General features: G+C 41.8%; 1 protein-coding gene across 2 annotated transcripts; it reads left to right on the top strand.

Moving 5' to 3' along the window:
• Positions 1-773: 773 nt before the first annotated feature.
• LOC115138632 (bone morphogenetic protein 4-like) lies at positions 774-18,999 on the top strand. 2 transcript variants are annotated; one of them, XM_029675689.2, is made up of 4 exons: positions 774-1,105; positions 6,650-6,772; positions 7,471-7,835; positions 13,553-18,999. In XM_029675689.2, exons 3-4 carry the CDS (start codon positions 7,478-7,480, stop codon positions 14,416-14,418), a joined length of 1,224 nt encoding a protein of 407 aa, XP_029531549.1. In that variant the 5' UTR covers positions 774-1,105; positions 6,650-6,772; positions 7,471-7,477; the 3' UTR covers positions 14,419-18,999. The 2 variants fall into 2 exon arrangements, with proteins under 2 accessions (XP_029531549.1, XP_064881822.1); XM_065025750.1 differs by lacking the exons at positions 774-1,105; positions 6,650-6,772 and having other exon boundaries at positions 7,379-7,835.
• Positions 19,000-19,685: the final 686 nt, after the last annotated feature.

The raw sequence follows: 19,685 nt of genomic DNA, 5'->3' as shown, positions 1-19,685 counted from the left end.
TATGCAGGTGAAAATGTAGTAAGACACTTCCTATTCCACTGTCCATTGCATGCACATATGTCACACCACATGGTATTGTAGTCCTATATACTGTATTCATTTTAACCAGAGACCTCTGAAAAAGAAAAGTTGAACTCTTCCTTGAAAACCCAGAGGATCGTTTCCATAGGAACACAATAAACAGAGAGGGTGAGGAATGGGAACAGAGAGTTGATCCATTATCAATAAAAGGCATTGAGGAAGAGATATACATGTTTAATGGAGGCGTAATTATGTCATCATTAGCTATGTAATGGATATAATGTGGGACTGAGGCATATGCATACAGCTCTGCGCACATCAGTCCAAAAATACAGTCTGGCATATTTATGTGGGGACCTTAAAATGCAGATGCACGCAGTCAAAATACAAGAACACGCGCGCGCTCTATGACAGAACGGGCGAAAAAGTTTGGCTTTAAAATGGATTTATATTAATTAGTTGCAGAGTAGCAATAGTAGCAATGTAGTATTACATATTTTAGACAGATTACATTTTCAAATACAAATATGGAAGTGTCATATCTAAAAATTACATGTAATATTTAAATAATGTACAAAATAATATTATAAAGTTTAAATGTATTTATAGGCCCAAATTGCGCACAACGTGTGTCTCTTCTTTTAAGTCAAGAAGAGAGGGGAGGGGTTTATCTAAGGTGTTTGAGACAGCGGGATGGGGTTGGAGAGGGGTAGGAGGAAGCAGGAAGGCTAAATAGGGCGGACACATAAAAACGGCAAGGGGCAATAGATGCTTGATCAGTTGGAGAGTCCGCCTGTTCGCGCAGTGTGCCGCCCCCATGAACTTCTGGAAATGGGAACCCCGCTGCAAACCTACGCTGCTTCAAACCGCCTCCGTCTCCGGCCATCGTCTCTCTCGCCTCTTGTTTTTTAGAGGGGTCGTTAAGGAATTAATGATCCGAAGGAACCACCGTACTTCTCCATAAATTCATTCGGCGTTTTCAGTACATGCTTTACACCTGGACTTCCATTGCATGGGGAGAGCTCGCACTTTCTTTTTGTCATATTTACTTTTCTCGAGGATACTACCTGTACCCCTACTAATGGTAAGCGACGCTCAACTTCATGTCTGTGGCATATTCGAATGCGACAAAACAATTATAGCCTATTAACTCAACTCTATACAAGTAGTCTACAAGATTAGCCTCCATAGTTCTTCCGTAACCAGTTTAGGCTCCGATGAGCTACATTAGGCTGATATATTCTTCCCATGAAATGTAAATGATTGAAATTGCATAGGTAATAAATAATATTAGCCTAACGACAGCGGCTCATGTTCATGATACTGAACATTAAATGTACCCCATTGCATTTAATTCGATCACTGAAGCTACTTCATTATTTATTTATTTTGCCCCCAAGTGAAATAAAGTGATCACCGACTATTCTAACGCACGCCTGGACAATTGTGCCAGAAAGTGTTTAACATGGAAAAAATAATAAGATACTTTTCTGCAAAAGAATGTTAACAGTACTTGCTTTGGGAGTTTATAACTGTTGCATGAGTAGACATTTTTTAGAGGGGGGGGGGGGGCACTCGGGTTTTTAGACACCTGCACGCACAGTAACTAGTGCGCATATTTCCCATTTGGTAACCGTTTGGGATGGCAACCCTCACTTTTCACCTTTCCAAACATTCATCGCCAGGTCGTTACAGATTTGTCAGATTATGGATTTAATCCTTATAGTTGAAGTTTACATTCAATTAATAGACACCCTGGGACAGAGACTGGTCTCATGCGTAAATGTAGCTGTGCTCTGTAGTTCAATTAGGTGATTTTAGATTTCTCAAATGTCAAAGCCTATTTCTTTAAAAATGTAATATAATTTAGATGCCTAATGGTAATTTAAGAATAAATGACTGGGGTTTACAACGTCATGGAAACACAATTATCTCCAACGTGTTATAAGAACAAATAAGGACGCACTGTACACTACAAACTGCTACTACAAACAAACAAATGGCTCACATGCACAACATATCAAGATCTATGTATCGAATTTAGACATTATTAAAGAAAATCTCATGAATACAATAAAGGGAGATTAAATATGTATTAATTCCGGCCTCCCCGACGCATGTACCCTGGGACTTTTCAACCTGCAGCCACTAACACTAGCATATTCGAATTTGTTAAATCATTACATTACTCGTTTGTTTAAATAAATGATTTGATGACTAATGATTCCACCACAATTCCACAGTTTACAGCAAGTTAATTATAAGAAAGGATTTGGGCATGCAGCTGACAGTTAGAGTAAACGTCTCTGTTCTTAATTTTGAGAAGTTGGCCTCCTTGCTAAGTGCAAACAGACCCATGCTTACAGTTTAGGGAGAATAAAAAAAAACAGAGCAAAAAGGGGAAAAAAAGCTGAATTTAAAATTGGATCATAAGGGGTTATACATATCAGAACAAACTGCCGGGAGCGCCGAGAGAATAGGCTATTGTGTAAATCAACGTAGAGTACTTGACATTGCCAAACCCAATTGTTTTGTTTGTCTATTTTCGTTCCTTATTATAGGGAGCATATACAACATGTTGAGAGCAACATTAATTAATTAATCTAAAGATATATTATGAATGATTGTATAGATAGGGCATACCCAATTCTTTACAAAGCATTGTAAAACAACGATAAGGTTGAATTTCAGTGTTTTAACGACTGAACGTTCATGCTGTATTTTATTTGTCTGTTTTTAAACCACATTCAGCAATTAACTACCAACCTGCTTTGGCACACGCTTCAATAACTTTGATGTCACGTCAAACTGTTGTTTGGCCTTGAAGATATAGCCATTTACTTTTACTATAACTTCAAATGGAAGAAGATCACTAAATCATTTATAATTAACTGATGAGGTTAAAACATAAAACACATTTTTTGCCCTTGACATAACAACTAGACAGACAATCAACTGATGATTGATTACGATTAGAAACATCCATTTGTAGTCTCAGAACTGTCTTCAAAACCACCTTGCTGTTGTTTTTGTACCCTACGTATTGTCAGAAATAAGTTAATATATCATGCTTTATTTTTCATAAAGTAAACCCATAGAGCATACAAGTTGTATTTTTAAAATGAATACTAAACTTTCACAGTCGACAAAAAAAAAGCATGGAATATGAATGCTGCTGGAATACTTCCTCAAAATAAGGAAATACCTGCCTGGGAAGTTTGAGCTAAAACAGTACAATTGGGCCCTGGACTATTGTCTGTTCCCGTGGTAACCTGCTCCCCTCCCACCATCCCTGTCAAATTCCTCAGGAAACACATCTAAAGCACCATGTGCATAGTCTGATCACATTATCTCTGGTTAGAGAGAGGGGGGAGGGAGGAGGAGACAGAGGGAAGAGGGAAGTCAAATACAGGGAGGCCTAGGGAGGAGGAGGACTAGGCCAAACCAGAGGAAGCTAACTGCCAGGCCTAATTGCACCCTGGGCTACAGTACATTCATTGCAAAATATGTCACTGTCTCTTGTTTCGGTTCAAAACTCAGACTTTGGATGTTACGCTTTCTTCCTTACTGTCCCTCTCCTCTACTTTAGGCCTGATCACAGCTGGTGAGCTGAATAACGCAGAATAACCCAATAAAAGGAAGAGTTATGTACATCTGTAATTGTTCAAACATATTGTTATTTATCCTTCTAGACATCCTTCTATACATTGGTCATTACAATATAATAGGAGACAAGGAAGAAATATGATGAGCATTATTGTTGGTTACGTCCCTATATACTGTAGACGGTTAGTACTGTCATCAACCTACTTGGTGAATCCATCAACTTATAGTAAGTGGCTCTGTCAGTCATTACTGTAAGAAGTTCTGTAGTCACTGTTTTGAGCGGTTTGAATCGCTGTAATCATGGGAGAGGCCCTCTCGGCACAATGAGCGTTTGTTGTCAGGGATGCACACACGTTATCCCCCCACCCCCACCCTATGGGTAATAGAGCTGATCATGTTCAGAACCCTACTGCCTCTTCACCATGGTTCTCACACACACACACGCACACGACCTTGTGTCACGACCGAGAACATGAGGTCACACAAAGGTCAACATCTAATTCTGCTACAAAAAATGAAAAATATCTCCTTGATTGCATGTACAGTGACCCATGGAGGGAAAAAGATAAACACAGAGATATGAACCCAGACATACACACAGTTCAATCAAATTAATCAATCAATCAAGCGTATTATTAAAGCCCTTTTTACATCAGCCAATTCCAGTGGAACACATTCCAGGTATAATGGAATGGGCTCAAATGAAGTGTTGAAGTGTCTTATCTGTGGTACTGTTGTTTGCCCAGGCCCTATTTCACAAACACTCTTCATTTTATTCGTGTGATTCAGCAATGTGTGTAAAAGCAAGATATTCATTAGGGCCAAGTCCCTCTGTTTGTGATGTCATAGATCCACAGAATGGGCGTAAACCATCTACAGGACAGAACGCTGTGTGTAGAGGCATTGGATAGGATTGTCTCAGTTCTAGAACTGCCTTGCCATGACACTCAAGTGAATTGTATTGCATAACAAATTGTGATTAATAGACTTGTGGTTTTATTCTTGTTGGCATACTGCAGTGGTGAATTTGTGTGTCTGGTCTGGTCTGGAAAAACAAGGTTCTATTCAATTCAATAGATCTATATTGTGCCCGAAAGGCAATTATTGTGCAGTGTAAAAAATAACAAAGAAATACACAATAAAAACACACACACATTATGCTTTTGACCAGGGTTGAAAGAAACACCTCCAGTTTCAACAAACTCAGATCACACAAGTTTGAGACTAGAGTATATATATACTATATATACTATGTACTGTAGCATTAAATATGTTGTTAGTAAATATGTGTGCACTATACTGGGCAGGACAGGAGGACAGCATATAGAGATGCATTAGTACTTGTCTGAGTCCATGGAGGTTGGGTTTAGGCTTATTGATGCCAGTATGGTCAAAGAGCAGAGCAGCAGGCTTGTCATCAGCGACTCCACAGATCTCAGGACAACAGAGGGGAGGAGGGGAAGAGGAAGGTCCCTTTTTGATGGGTGCAGTGCACTTTAAGTTTCTAGAAAAAGTAGTTTGGCCCCCCTTTAACCCGTCATTGGGATGCAGATTGATCCCCTACTAATCAATACAGTCATGAACCATCTGATAGCTGGCCTTAATGAGGAGGGAGGACAAGTGAGTGCCCATCTACACTGTCTGTCTGTTCTGAATAGGCAAGGCAGTGTTTACGTAAAGCCATGCTCTCTACAGTGACTTTGGTCTACTTGTAATTGACAGACGAATTGCTTATAGAGGGATGCTGTGTCACAATCTCTGAAATATGTTTGCTTGAGTGAAAAAATTGTATTTGAAGTAACAAATATTGAATTAGAATATTTCTCACTTAATTGTTACATGATATGTTTTGGCTGCTTCATTTTCTGTCCTATTTAAAGTGTGGTGTCTACAAGGGCTGCTCTTTGAACTACAAGAACTGCTCTTTGAAGGGTAGTCAGTTTCCTTACTCTTGACATACCAGATACACTATAGAGAACATGAATGTAACCTTTCGCCCCACTTCAAATCAAATCAAACTTTATTTGACATGATGACTCCTTGCTGTCCCCAGTCCACCTGGCCGTGCTGCTGCTCCAGTTTCAACTGTTCTGCCTTATTATTATTCGACCATGCTGGTCATTTATGAACATTTTAACATCTTGGCCATGTTCTGTTATAATCTCCACCCGGCACAGCCAGAAGAGGACTGGCCACCCCACATAGCCTGGTTCCTCTCTAGGTTTCTTCCTAGGTTTTGGCCTTTCTAGGGAGTTTTTCCTAGCTACCGTGCTTCTACACCTGCATTGCTTGCTGTTTGGGGTTTTAGGCTGGGTTTCTGTACAGCACTTTGAGATATCAGCTGATGTACGAAGGGCTATATAAATAAATTTGATTTGATTTGATTTGTCACATGTGCCGAATACAACAGGTGTAGTAGACCTTACAGTGAAATGCTGAATACAACAGGTGTTGTAGACCTTACAGTGAAATGCTCACTTACAAGACCTTAACTGACAATGCAGTTGAAAAAAATAAAAAAAATAACTAAATTAAATAAGAATAAGAAATAAAACTAACAAATAATTAAAGAGCAGCAGTAAAATAACAATAGCGAGGCTATATACAGGGGGTACCGTACAGAGTCAATGTGCGGGGGCACCGGTTAGTCGAGGTAATTGAGGTAATATATACATGTAGGTAGAGTTATTAAAGTGACTATGCATAGAAAATAACAGAGTAGCAGCAGTATAAAGGGGAGGGGCAAATAGTCTGGGTAGCCATTTGATTAAATGTTGAAATGTCTATATGATAAGCCTTAATGAAGAGAGACTGGGTTACACACACACACACACACACACACACACACACACACACACACTACATTGTCAGGAAGGAGCTTGTAAGTATGCATTTTCACGGTAAAGTCTACACCTGTTGTGTTCGGTACATGTGACATGTGACAAATAAAAAGCCAGAAGTATTTGCCTCTCAGCTAGACTACAAAGACTACAATGTCCTTTTTCTCTTATGTACATTTCAGGAACAGGGTCACTCCAACACTCTCGAGCAGCCCCCCAGCACCACGTAACATTTCCCTGAGGAACGCGACCATTGCCGGCTCCCAACAAACATGGACTGTTTTCCCATGCTTTATTTTCTGTCGGTAAGTGGACCAGGCAAAATCAATTTATGCCATGTGACACCATTGCCCCATCTTTCCGTATTTCTCCCTTTTGTTTTCTCAGGAGTTTGTCATATTTTACATTTAAATGACTAGATTAATAAAATGGAAGAGCGTCTGGTCTGACTTTTGCAGAGGAATTGTTGGTGAAATGTGTGGCACATGGTCCTTTGTTTGTCTTTGATTGGTCGAGGTAGACTGAGGGACTGGGCTCCTTATCGAGTTAAGAATTTGCTTTGACCCCTTAGCTGTTTCTCCTATTTGTATAATCATAGTGGAGGAGGGAAAGAGAGGAAGAGAGAGAGAGAAGGAGGCAGAGGGAGGAAGAGGAGGGGTAAAAGGAATGGCCCTCAGATTCCGTTCAAAAAGCTGTGTTCTTCAACCAGCTGTTTACTCTTGGAGGATGTTGCAACAGATAAACTGCATAGGGGGGCTATCTGATCGTAGGCCATTTTACTGTAAACAAGCCAGACAGGACAATTATAACCAATTAGAGAACATTTACAGTGAAAACACTAGTGAAGGGTCCAATAGGGTGGAGGTTATATTGGAAAAGAAGGAGATGTAGGAAGGGTAGACAAATATAGAATGTCACTTAAAACAGAGGTTTCTTTCTTTCTTTATCCTCTCTCTCTCACACTCCCCACTTATCTCTTTTTGCTCTGTTTTTGCCTTCCCAGAGACATCATGATTCCTGGTAATCGAATGCTGATGGTCATTTTATTATGCCAAGTCCTGCTGGGAGAGAGCAACCATGCTAGTCTGATACCTGAGGAAGGGAAGAAGAAAGCCACGGGCCTGCAGAGCCGGACTGCTGGTCAGAGCCATGAACTGCTGCGGGACTTTGAGGCCACGCTGCTGCACATGTTTGGACTGCAGAGGCGACCGCGGCCCAGTCGCTCGGCCACTGTGCCACGCTACCTGCTGGACCTCTACCGGCTGCAATCGGGCGAGGCTGAGGAGGCCGGCACCCACGACACCGCCTTTGAGTACCCCGAGAGGTCGGCTAGCCGTGCCAACACCGTGAGGGGCTTCCACCACGAAGGTAAAGAGAGAGATAGAGAAAAAGAGAGTGTGAGAGAGGGAGGGAGGGAAAGAGGGAGATAGAAGGAAAGTGATGTAAGTAACTGTCTGTACACTCTTAGAAAAAAGGTGCCATCTCGGACCTAAAAGGGTTCTTTGGCTGGCCCCATAGGAGAACCCTTTGAAGATCCATTTTTGGTTCCAGGTAGGGCTGGGCGATATCTCAAATGAATTATATATTTTTCTCTCGCAATGTTCCAAATGCCTGTATCGCAAGAATCAAGGTTATTACTGTATGTCCCTCACAACAACAAAGACGAACGATCACTTCTTCCTCTCTGCCAAAAAGTAGTTTCAACTCGCTATTTGCATTTGAAGTTTGGTCCAACAGAATCGGTCATTTGGGCACCAAAACACATTGAGACATAATATTACTGTAACAGAGGAGAACTTAAACTTTCTAAAAGGCGATTTATGCTTGATCCGACACTGCAGTCCGGAGGCTCCGTAGAGAGTGTGACGCAATTGCGGAGCCTCAGGAGGCTTGCATCACTGTGCACCTTCCAGATTTTGTAACAAAATAGCATGTATAACTCTGCGTTGACATGATTGGTTGATGGTAGGTGGGGGTGATACGTCCTATATAAACACAAACTCACTTCCTTGACAACTTCCTTCACACCAGCTCTGCTCCGTGAAGCGCAAGAAGTATGAATGCTTCAGCCATGCTACAGCCAATGCTGTACGGCCAATGCAGACGACGGAATGACCATAAATCAGCTTTGACGATACCTTTTATGTCTCAATGCCCAAAATGTAGAACAGAACAGACCCTACTAAAACGGAAATATCAATGAACATGATTGTGGAAAATTAGTGCTCAAGTTCTGGTGCTCGCGGCATTGCGATACCACGTACCGCTAGCAGCATTTGTACAGGCGACGTCAACAAAGTGAACAGGCTATGTTGTTCAAACAGATGGAGACGGACAGGAGGGTGTATTCATAACAGTTCAACTGTACTACCTTGTTAGCAAGCAAATAGATCAAAGTTGGCTACTCACTAGCAGGTGGGCTTGTGCATGGTTCTGGTTAAATTTGTAACAAAAAGAAAATGTCCATAGACAGACTTGAAAGCTAGATCAGTGATTATTGCAAAAAAGCAGGTTAAACTATTTTGATCAAATAACAAAATGAGGAAGTCTTTATTTTATAACTATGCAAGTCAGTGGCCTACCCCGGCCGACTGTGCGCCGCCCTATGGGACTCCCAATCACGGCCGGATGTGATACAGCCTGGATTCGAACCAGGGACAGTAGTGACACCTCTTGAGATAAAGTGCCTTAGACCACCGCGCCACTCGGGAGGCGTATATTTAGCCTAGGTATAATTCAGTCAATTATTCCAGACTATTTGAAATGCAGTTTATTGACCTATAATTGTGTAACAAAGCTTATTTAGAGAACTTTTTTAAAATTGTGAATCACCCATAAGTTAGAAAAACATTTAGAGGAGTTTTAGGCCATATCGCTCAGTCCTAGTTCCAGGTAGAACCCTTTTGGTTCCAGGGGACAGCCGAAGAATCCTTTTGGAACCCTTTTCTCTAAGTGTGTACAGAGGACCACATTGGTTACAGCAGTTGTGTAGTACTTTCATGCCTTATCCTCTGGGACCAGGCCTACTGTATGTGCTCCCATGTGGCTTAGTTGGTAGAGCATGGCGCTTGCAATGCTGCGGTTGTGGATTCAATTCCCAGGGGGGACCAGTATTAAAGAAGTATGAAAATATATACACTCACTACTGTAAGTCACTCTGGATGAAGTGTCTAAATGTAAACCCAATAAATGAATCAGAGAGAAATGCATGGATTTTGAGAACTTGGGGAAATCCAGAGGTGATGTGACCTTCCCTCTGGTAAGTGTGAGAAAAGTACATATTTCCTGGAGTGTACAGTTAATTATACAATGGATGTTTATGACATAAACTACCGTTAAAAAGTTTGCGGTCACTTAGAAATCTCCTTGTTTTTGGAAGAAAAGCACATTTTTTAATCCATTAAAATAACATCAAATTTATCCAAAATACAGTTTAGACATTGCTAATGTTGTAAATGACTATTGTAGCTGGACACTGCAAATTTTTTAATGGAATATCTACATAGGCGTACAGAGGCCCATTATGAGCAACCATCACTCCTGTGTTCCAATGGTACGTTGTGTTAGCTAATCCAAGTTTATAATTTTAAAACGCTAATTGATCATTAGAAAACCCTTTTGCAATTATGTTAGCACAGCTGAAAACTGTTGTTCTGATTAAAGAAGCAATAAAGCTGTCCTTCTTTAGACTAGTTGAGTATCTGGAGCATCAACATGTGTGGGTTCAATTACAGCCCAAAATGGCCAGAAACAAAGCACTCTCTTCTGAAACTCATCAGTCTGTTCTTGTTTTGAGAAAGGAAGGCTATTCCATGTGAGAAATTGGCAAGAAACTGAAAATCTCATACAACACTGTGTACTACTCCCTTCACAGAACAGCGCAAACTGTCTCTAACCAGAATAGAAATATGAGTGGGAGGCCCCGGTGCACAACTGAGCAAGAGGACAAGTACATTAGAGTGTATAGTTTGAGAAACAGACACCTCACAAGTCCTCAACTGGCAGATTCATTAAATAGTACCCGCAAAACATCCGTCTCAATGTCAACAGTGAAGAGGCAACTTCGGGATGCTGGCCTTCTAGGCAAAGTTCCTCTGTCCAGTGTGTGTTCTTTTGCCCATCTTAATCTTTTCTTTTCTTTTCCAGTTTGAGATACGTCTTTTTCTTGCAACTCTGCCTAGAAGGCCAGCATCTCAGAGTCTCCTCTTCACTGTTGACGTTGAGACTGGCTTTATATTTCAAAAACAAGGACAATTCTTGGTGACCCCAAACTTTTGAACGGTAGTACATGCCCCGTTACAGAATCCATGAGCCAAAGTCAAGCTAATTGGCCAACCAGCACCTGAAACAGCAATGGTTTAGAATGAAGCACTCACTGCCTTCCTTACATTTTCTAGACATCAACAGTCCATCCCCATTTGATAATACTCCAATGGCGATGGCAGCAACACATATGTCTCACCACCTACCTCGGTGGGTGTGGACCCATAAGCCCAACAATCCATGTCTCATCGAAACAAATTCAAATGCAACATTTCCTACACCACTTAAACATGAATATAAGACATCCCCCTCCCACCTTCAACATAAATTATGAAATCTAAGGATGTGGTCACAAAATGGTGGCCAAAGAAGTGGCAAGAATTCAGCCAGACAAATTTCCCTCCTGAAAGAATCTGCAGTCCGACAAAGCCTACAGCGTGTTTGGTTAGCAGCTCAAGGAAAAGCATACCTTCATATTATTGAGTTACACTTCTCACCCCACCCAGCACAAGGGCTTAAAAAAGCCTTTGGCCAGCAGTAGTGTGCCTCTCTCTCATGTCTCCAGTTTAAATGGAGCTAGGGACCTTTTACAGGGACCTTCCTCAACATGCAATTATCTTTAATGCTACTCTGCAGCCTTCTATATAAAGTCCCTCCTGCCAACAATGTGGGCATTGGGAGCAGAGCAGACTCAACCAGAAGCACTGTGGAAAGTTGGAATATAGACTAACTCTAGGGTGATAGAGAAACAGTAATATGCAGGAGAACGTGCGAGGTAGCCTGTTGGGTCTTTCTGTACGGTGTCATGTTGACGGATCAGAGGTGCCATAGTGGTCCTTATCCAAAGTTTGTGTAAGAGAGACACCTTAGCATGGGTGTATACAACTATACAAGTGTGTCATGGAGAGCCAGTCAGAAACAACAGTTTTGTAATAGGCTTCATGTACTACTGAGATCAACAGAGGTAAAGAACATAAGAACATTTGTATAACATACGTGGCTAAAGTATGTGCTCTAAAACAGAGATGTGTATTGTGTAATCCAGAGATCATACACAGTGTGACAGTAGTGTATTATAGTGGAGGGAGTGCTGGACAGAAAGGCAGAGCTGGAGGGCTGAAGAAAAACATGTCTGCCCTCGGGGGAGGAGGGATGAGTCAGCCTTAATTAATGGGGCCTGTCTAACACACTGTCTAAGACGGCACAGCACCGCACCAAGGCCACTCAGGAAGAAGGAGGCTCAGCCGCCTGTCTATGATGCGATGTGTGTGTTTAACTATGCTCATAACATGCTTGGAGCATTTTGTTGAGATCAAACTAGGTTCTCTGTTTTCATGTAAAATTCCATTGTATAACAATTCAAATTAGTTACTTTTTCAGGAAACAATACACGGTAATAAGATATTTAGTCAAGGCACCAAGTTCAAGTTGACAACGACAGAGCTAAGGAAGGGAAACTATGTGAAAAGGGAACTGTGTTGGTTTCAAGCAGGGAGAAACTGTACAGGGAACAATGCAAGGCGTCAAAGACAACTCTTGAGGTTAAAGATGCAATTACCCACTAAATCCTCCAGGAATTCAAGCTATGGGAAATGCTGTGTTTTCCAGGCCTCCACTTAGTCTTAGCCCTGGATTAAATCAAATCGAGTGTTAACCAGCTTTGGCCGACTTCCGCATAGCAGATGTTTTGGCGGTGTTGGAGGTGTAACTGTGGTATGAGCTGACATATTGGTGAACGGCTGCTCTTGTGTGTCACAAACCACTCCCTTCCTTACTATCCCTACAGAGTTAGAAATTCTAAACGGAGCTAGAAAGTTTAGGCTATATCAATGTTAGAAATAATCACTCTGAAATGTCAAACCATTCATGTTAGGCTAATGCATGTTTTCATGTTCATTTGGGTAGGTGAATTTATGAGACTTATCAGTCTAATTAGAGGTTTGAACTTAACGTGGCTGCATGAACTTCTAACGCAGCTGCATGGGATTTGTGCGGTGTGGATTCGTTGCATTTAATGGCAGTGTCCGCTCTCTTGCTGCTCCTCCACCAAAGGATTGTCTGTGGGAATCCGTAATGATTATTCATGATGAAAATGACAAATGTCTCTAGTTAACAAACTGTAGAGCCAATCAAAAACACAGAAGGTTTGAATAATGACAACCACCTGAATAAGATTAAAGCCTGAGTGTGAAATAACAGGGCCGGATTGAGCAGGAAAATAGTAGACACAACATTCCTTTCCCAACAATGGTGGTCTTGCCAGAAATCTGCAGACTGTGCATGGAATAGTTACCCTCCACTATGTTTATATGGTAGCTGCGGTACGTTAATCACCACCCTCTAAGTAATGCATGTTTCAGCAAAGTGCTCAGAGAAAGGCATTGTGGGAAGTCCTGGATGATCCTTATGGATAGATAAAGAAGTATGGACGATGTACACTCAGTCCCCGGAGGCTATCCAAAGTGAACGTGGACATTCTTGTGTGTCAATTAAGGCATGTTAGACTGCAGAGGTATGTGTTTTTGTACAGTGGAAAGCTGTCTTCCAAAACATAACTGCAGGCCAAAATTGTGTGGTTGCAATCATGAAGATTGACACAAAGGGTACTGTTAAACAACCAACGGTCTAATAGTTTTGGAGGGAACTAATTAATAGTAATATGAGGGAAGTAAACGGAACTCAGAGGCAAAGATAAAATATGAAAATACTCAGTGATAAACTCTTAAATCAAATCTATACAGGCTGTCATTAGTCAAGATGGCAGCCCATACAGACTCCCTTGGTAAAAGTAATGACATTGACTGTCCTGTTGTCTTTCTCAGAGCACATGGAGCCGGTTCATCCGGGCGAGCCTCAGACGAAGAACGGCGAGGCCATCCCACTGCGCTTCCTCTTCAACCTCAGCAACATCCCAGAGGACGAGCTGCTCTCGTCGGCCGAGCTGCGTCTGTTCCGGCAGCAGATCGACGAGGCCATTACGGAAAGCGAGGGGGACAAGGATCAGCTCCACCGGATAAACGTGTACGAGGTGCTGAAGCCCCCGCGGGCCGGACAACTAATCACGCGGCTTTTAGACACACGGCTGGTGCGCCATAACGCCTCGCGCTGGGAGAGCTTTGACGTGAGCCCCGCCGTACTGCGCTGGACACGGGAGCGCCTGCCCAACTATGGGCTGGCCGTGGAGGTCCAGCACCTCAACCAGACACCGCGCCACCAGGGCCGCCACCTGCGCATCAGCCGCTCGCTGCACCAGGAGCCCGGGGAGGACTGGGAGCAGCTACGCCCCCTGTTGGTCACCTTCGGCCATGACGGCAAGGGCCACCCGTTGACGCGTCGGGCCAAGCGTAGCCCAAAGCAGCGGGGGCGTAAGCGTAACCGCAACTGTCGCCGTCACGCTCTCTACGTGGACTTCAGCGATGTGGGCTGGAATGACTGGATAGTGGCGCCCCCAGGGTACCAGGCATACTACTGCCATGGGGAATGCCCCTTCCCCCTGGCAGACCACCTGAACTCTACCAACCACGCCATCGTTCAGACGTTGGTGAACTCGGTAAACACCAACATTCCCAAGGCCTGCTGCGTGCCCACGGAGCTCAGTGCCATCTCCATGCTCTACCTGGACGAACACGACAAGGTGGTCCTAAAAAACTACCAGGAAATGGTTGTGGAAGGGTGCGGCTGCCGCTAACACTGACCATGGGCAACTTGAGGCAGGCCGCACGGACGCTATGAAAATTCTTAAGGCCCCACCTTACTCCCAAAATCTTCACTTGGACCCTTATTTATAACTTTTCTGTTGAGACGTATGTTCGTCATTTTTTTTTCTCTCTTGACAATATGATCATATATTTTGACAATATATATATATATATATTTATATCTACATATAAAAAACAAGTGAGTCCTTATTTTAAACATAAATAAAAAGCTGTACAACTTTTCATATTGTATATTAGATTGTATAAGGGTTTTTTAAATGAGAAAATAGTTTTTAAAAAATCTAAAAAGTAAAGTTTATTTACTGGTAATATTTATTGCTTTGATATTATACACATACAAAAAAATAAAAATAAATTGCCTTCCAATATTACATTGTGGCAGATCACAAGAAACACCAATTGTGTACTTAAATTAGAGCACTGTGTGAAATGATCACTTAGCTGATTTGTTATGAATCAGTTGAAGTATCAGAAATGTACATTGATTTTAATGAACCTTTATACATTGATCTTTAAGACAGTTATTTTATTAGATAGGTCCCTTGAGTTGGAATCAGTTTTTTATTCTTGTGAAAAAATCTGATAACATGGGTTGTGAAAAATGAAACTTTGACAGAAAAGGTCCTCATGACTGTTTTATATGAATTTGGATTGAACACATCTGCATCTAATACTTAGCCCGATGGCTATTTGAAAAGTACTCAAGTAATTGTTGCAATTCATGATAACAGAGGAATATTTCTCATGCTCTGTTGCTTCCAAATAAAACAATGTTCGGTTTCATATCAGGCATCATCCAGCTTAGAATGATTCACGCTTGAGTAACGGACTTACACTATATACAGTGCCTTCGGAAAGTATTCAGACCCCTTGACTTTCCACATTTTGTTACTTTACAGCCTTATTTTAAAATGGATTTTAAAAAAGAAAAAAGAATCCTCAGCAGTCTATACACAATGCCCCAGAAAGACAAAGCGAAAACAGGTTTAGACATTTTGGCATATTTACTAAAAAATAAAAAACAGAAATAGCTTATTTACATAAGTATTCAGACCCTTAACTATGAGACTCAAAATTTAGCTCTGGTGCATCCTGTTTCCATTGATCAGCCTTGAGATGTTTCTTCAACTTGATTGGAGTCCACCTGTGGTAAATTCAATTGACTGGACATGATTTGGAAAGGCACAACCTGTCCATATAATAAGGTCCCACTCTTGACAGTACATGTCAGAGCAAAAACTAAGCCATGAGGTCGAAGGAATTGTCCGTAGTGACCCTAAGACAGAATTGTGTCGAGGTACAGATCTGGGGAAGAGTACCAAAACATGTCTGCAGCATTGAAGGTTTGGAACCACCAAGACTCTTCCTAGAGCTGGCTTCCCTGCCAAACTGAGCAGTCAGGGGAGAAGGTTCTTGGCCAGGGAGGTGACCAAGAACCCGATGGTCACTCTGACAGAGCTCTAGAGTTCCTCTGTGGAGATGGGAGAACCTTCCAGAAGGACAACCATCTCTGCATCACTCCACCAATCAGGCATTTATGGTAGAGTGGCCAGACGGAAGCTACTCCTCAGTAAAAGGCACATGACAGCCCACTTGGAGTTTGCCAAAAAAGCACCTAAAGACTCAACAAGATTCTCTGGTCTGATAAAACCAACATTGAACTCTTTGGCCTGAATGCCAAGCATCACGTTTGGAGGAAACCTTGCATCATCCCTACGGTGAAGCATGGTGGTGGTAGCAAAAATGTATATAAATTAGCAAAAATGTCAAAAAATATGTTTTTGCTTTGTCATTGTGGGTTTTGTGTGTTGATTGATGAGAAGAAAAAACACGATTTAATATTTTTTAGAATAAGGCTGTAACGTAACAAAATGTGGAAAATGTCAAGCAGTCTGAATACTTTTAGAAGGCACTGTCTACAAAGGTATGTATCAAATTAGTGGATTTGGCTATTTCAGCCACACCTGTTCCTGACAGGTGTACAAAATCGAGCACACAGCCATGCAATCTCCATAGACAAACATTGGCAGTAGAATGGCCTTACTGAAGATCTCAATGACTTACACAGTGGCATGTTAAAGGATGCCACCTTTCCAACAGTTTTACTTTCACGTTTTGAAAGATGATCACTTTTTACAGTTTATCAGGAGAACACATATGCCTATTCATTGGGTACTTGGGGATAGGCTAACATGTGGTGGTTAGACACTCACTAATCCAATTGCCATATGGGCGGATAGTTGAAATTGATTGTTGGAGACACTTGAGGAGTGATCCTATTGTTTATGATGGTTTAGCATTGGGGCACGACTGAACAACTGGTCATGGTGATACCCTTCCTCTGAAGATTCAAAGGTTAGACCGTCTGTCTCCTGCCTTTATCTTTGGCGGCTCATCCAGACAGAATAAAGACGCCTGTCTCCAACCTGTGCTCCATTATACAATAGACTTTTACATCACTTATTTAATCAGACGACTGCGCTAAATTATATGAGAGCGTTTGGAGAGGGGAGTCCTCTGAACTTTTCAGGACATTACACTGTAGCATTTCCCCACGCCCTTGCATTAGTTTAGAATAGTGGACATGTGATAAGATAAATATACATGGCTTTTTTTGAAAAAATATTTTGGCTTCACCTTGGAAATCTTTTAGGCCTGCGTGGTTGGAGAGAGTAGAAATAATAAACCCTTTAAATGTACAACAGGCGCAGAAAAAGCCATGTCTCCTATCCGCGCCAAAGGGCATCTCCGCAGGCGTCACCCAGAAGTAAACTACCCTATCTGCAACCGGTCAGCCGGTTGTTTCCGAAAGGTTTGACAAAAAAAGTGATCTTCAATTAACCTCCAATTTCCAAATGATCACCAATATAATTGGATTTGGTTTTCTATGCGCCTATATTTTTGGTCAACACAATTATAATGAATTCATATGTTGGTGGGTGGAATGATGTGGTATACTTGTCTATATTGCAGACAATTGAACGTTTTGTTTGTGTTATTTAGTCTTTCCATCTTAGATCATCATTTCTGCTCACCTACGAGAAGTCACCACAGCCAGCCTCAGGATCCCAAAACTGCTATCAGGTTTCCCTTTGATGCCCACATATCAGGCGTAGCCTTGTCAAAAAAAGTGGGGGGTTGGTTAGAGAATACATTCATTTTGAAGAGGCTGAAGGCAGGGAGAAGGGAGTTATTCTATCCAGCGGTTTAACAGTGCAATTACACACATTTGAATTGATCTCCCGAATTTAGATAACATCAGCGAATTATGGTAATTATCTGCCCGATTGACCTTCCACAAAGACGACGCGTGTTTATTAAAATGCCCGGAAAGTAGAGCAAAGTTTATGCAATTTTAGCACTCCCAATGAGCCAGTAGGCAATAGCAATGACTGGGCTATAGCCTACCATTAGAAACCAGTGTAGAACTGTAAAAGTCTGAGCTGGGGAGGGGGTATTGGAATATTGGGGAATTATGTTAAGGTTACGCATCAGTTGTAATGGTTGCGCATGCTTTCTAATGCAGACAATAGATCACTTTCGACCATATTTGGCTTGGAGTTACAAAATTAATATTTATCTTAGTGCTGACTCTGAGCCAGTGTCACGCGAGAGGCCATTCTTACGCAATTACAGGCAAGTCATTATGCGCAGTCTGTTGACAAGGGGGAACAAATTGACTTGGAGACATCTTTAACAAGCTTTTCATTCGGACGTTTTGCAGTAAAAGCTTCACGTTTATAGACAATAAACCATCTCTCTTTGCTTGGCCTTGTTAGCATCTCTATAAATCAGAGATTCACAGGTAGACAGTTTGTCAACACAGACCAGTGAGCAAAATAATGTGAAATTAAATTAGGGTAATTTCGGTGAAAGATAAAAATATATATTTTCCCACTCATGCCAGCTTTTTCCAAGCTGTTATTAAATTGTAGTGATTGTAGTGATCGTAGTGATCATGTTCAACATGTTCAGCTCTACAGAAAAACATTACACTTCAACATCAATAACATTCTCTATATTGGTAACAGAATTGTTTTTCTTGCTATGACTGTAATATGTGGATGTTTATCTACCTTAGTTGAATGCACTGACTGTAAGTTGCTCTGGATAAAAGTGTTTGCTAAAAGTCCAAAATGTACATGTAAAAGGAACACTTGCAAAGCATGGTGGGTATTATTCTAATGAGCTCCACCCCAAACAAGACCAAATTTAGTCGGTCTATGTCTCACAAGTTTGGACAGCACAGTAGAGTTTGGTTCAGTAGAGTATAGTACAGTAGAGAACAGTACAGTAGGGTACAGTACAATATAGTACATTTTACTGTACTTTACTGTGTTCTACTGAACTGTACTGAACTATACTTTACTGTACTGTACTCTGATGTGCTCTACTGTACTCTGCTGTACTCTACTGTATCGAACTGTACTGAACTATACTGTAATGTACTCTGCTGTGCTGTACTGTGCTGTCAAATTTGTGAAACATAGACATCTATGATTGGTTCAGATTTGACTTGCCAATAAAAATGAAATCTGTGGACGCTGAAATCAAGGTCAGGGCAGATGGACCAAATTTTAATGTCCATGGACGTTGGTGTCTGACGGTTCTCACTTGGAGGCCTATTAGTCTAGCTTTCCTGGAAGACAGTTTATATGGCTGACGACCCCTCTGCAGTAGCTTTTTAAATAGCTATTACAGGTACTAGGCTAATGGGAATATGTTGTAGTATTACTGAAATGTATCCAGGGCAGCAGCAGACCACCAAGGCAGACATTCCTATTCTGAACCCTGGGTTATAACTTTGTTTAGTTTCTGTTGCTTTGGGGAAGTAAACATTACTTTTAACAGCTATCGTGGACTGAATTCCTGTAGGGCCCACAAACAACCTTATGGAGAGCTCTCCCTCCCCTTTTCCTTCCCATTCCTATTATCACATTTTAATGGCAGCCCTTGTGCACCTTGCCTGGCTGGATTTAGTAAGTCCTTCGATTGATTTGAAAGTGGTCGGTTCAGATAAAAAAGTGGCAATTGGGTGCTTAAAACCCCTGTTGTTGGAAGGGGGCATCACCCTGTGCGGCCGTTCCCCCGGCTCCAACCTGTTCCATGGTGCATCCTCGCCCTCTACCAGGGATTGGGTGGGGGTAAAGGAGGATTGGGTGGGGGAGTGATGAGAGCTGATGTCAGTGCAGCTGGAGGTCAGGGCCTCTCGTTTCACTCTCCCACTCATGAAACA

Source organism: Oncorhynchus nerka, linkage group LG12 (genome assembly GCF_034236695.1).
Source record: "Oncorhynchus nerka isolate Pitt River linkage group LG12, Oner_Uvic_2.0, whole genome shotgun sequence".
NCBI lineage: Eukaryota > Metazoa > Chordata > Actinopteri > Salmoniformes > Salmonidae > Oncorhynchus > Oncorhynchus nerka.
This window is presented reverse-complemented; position numbering and strand designations above follow the sequence as displayed.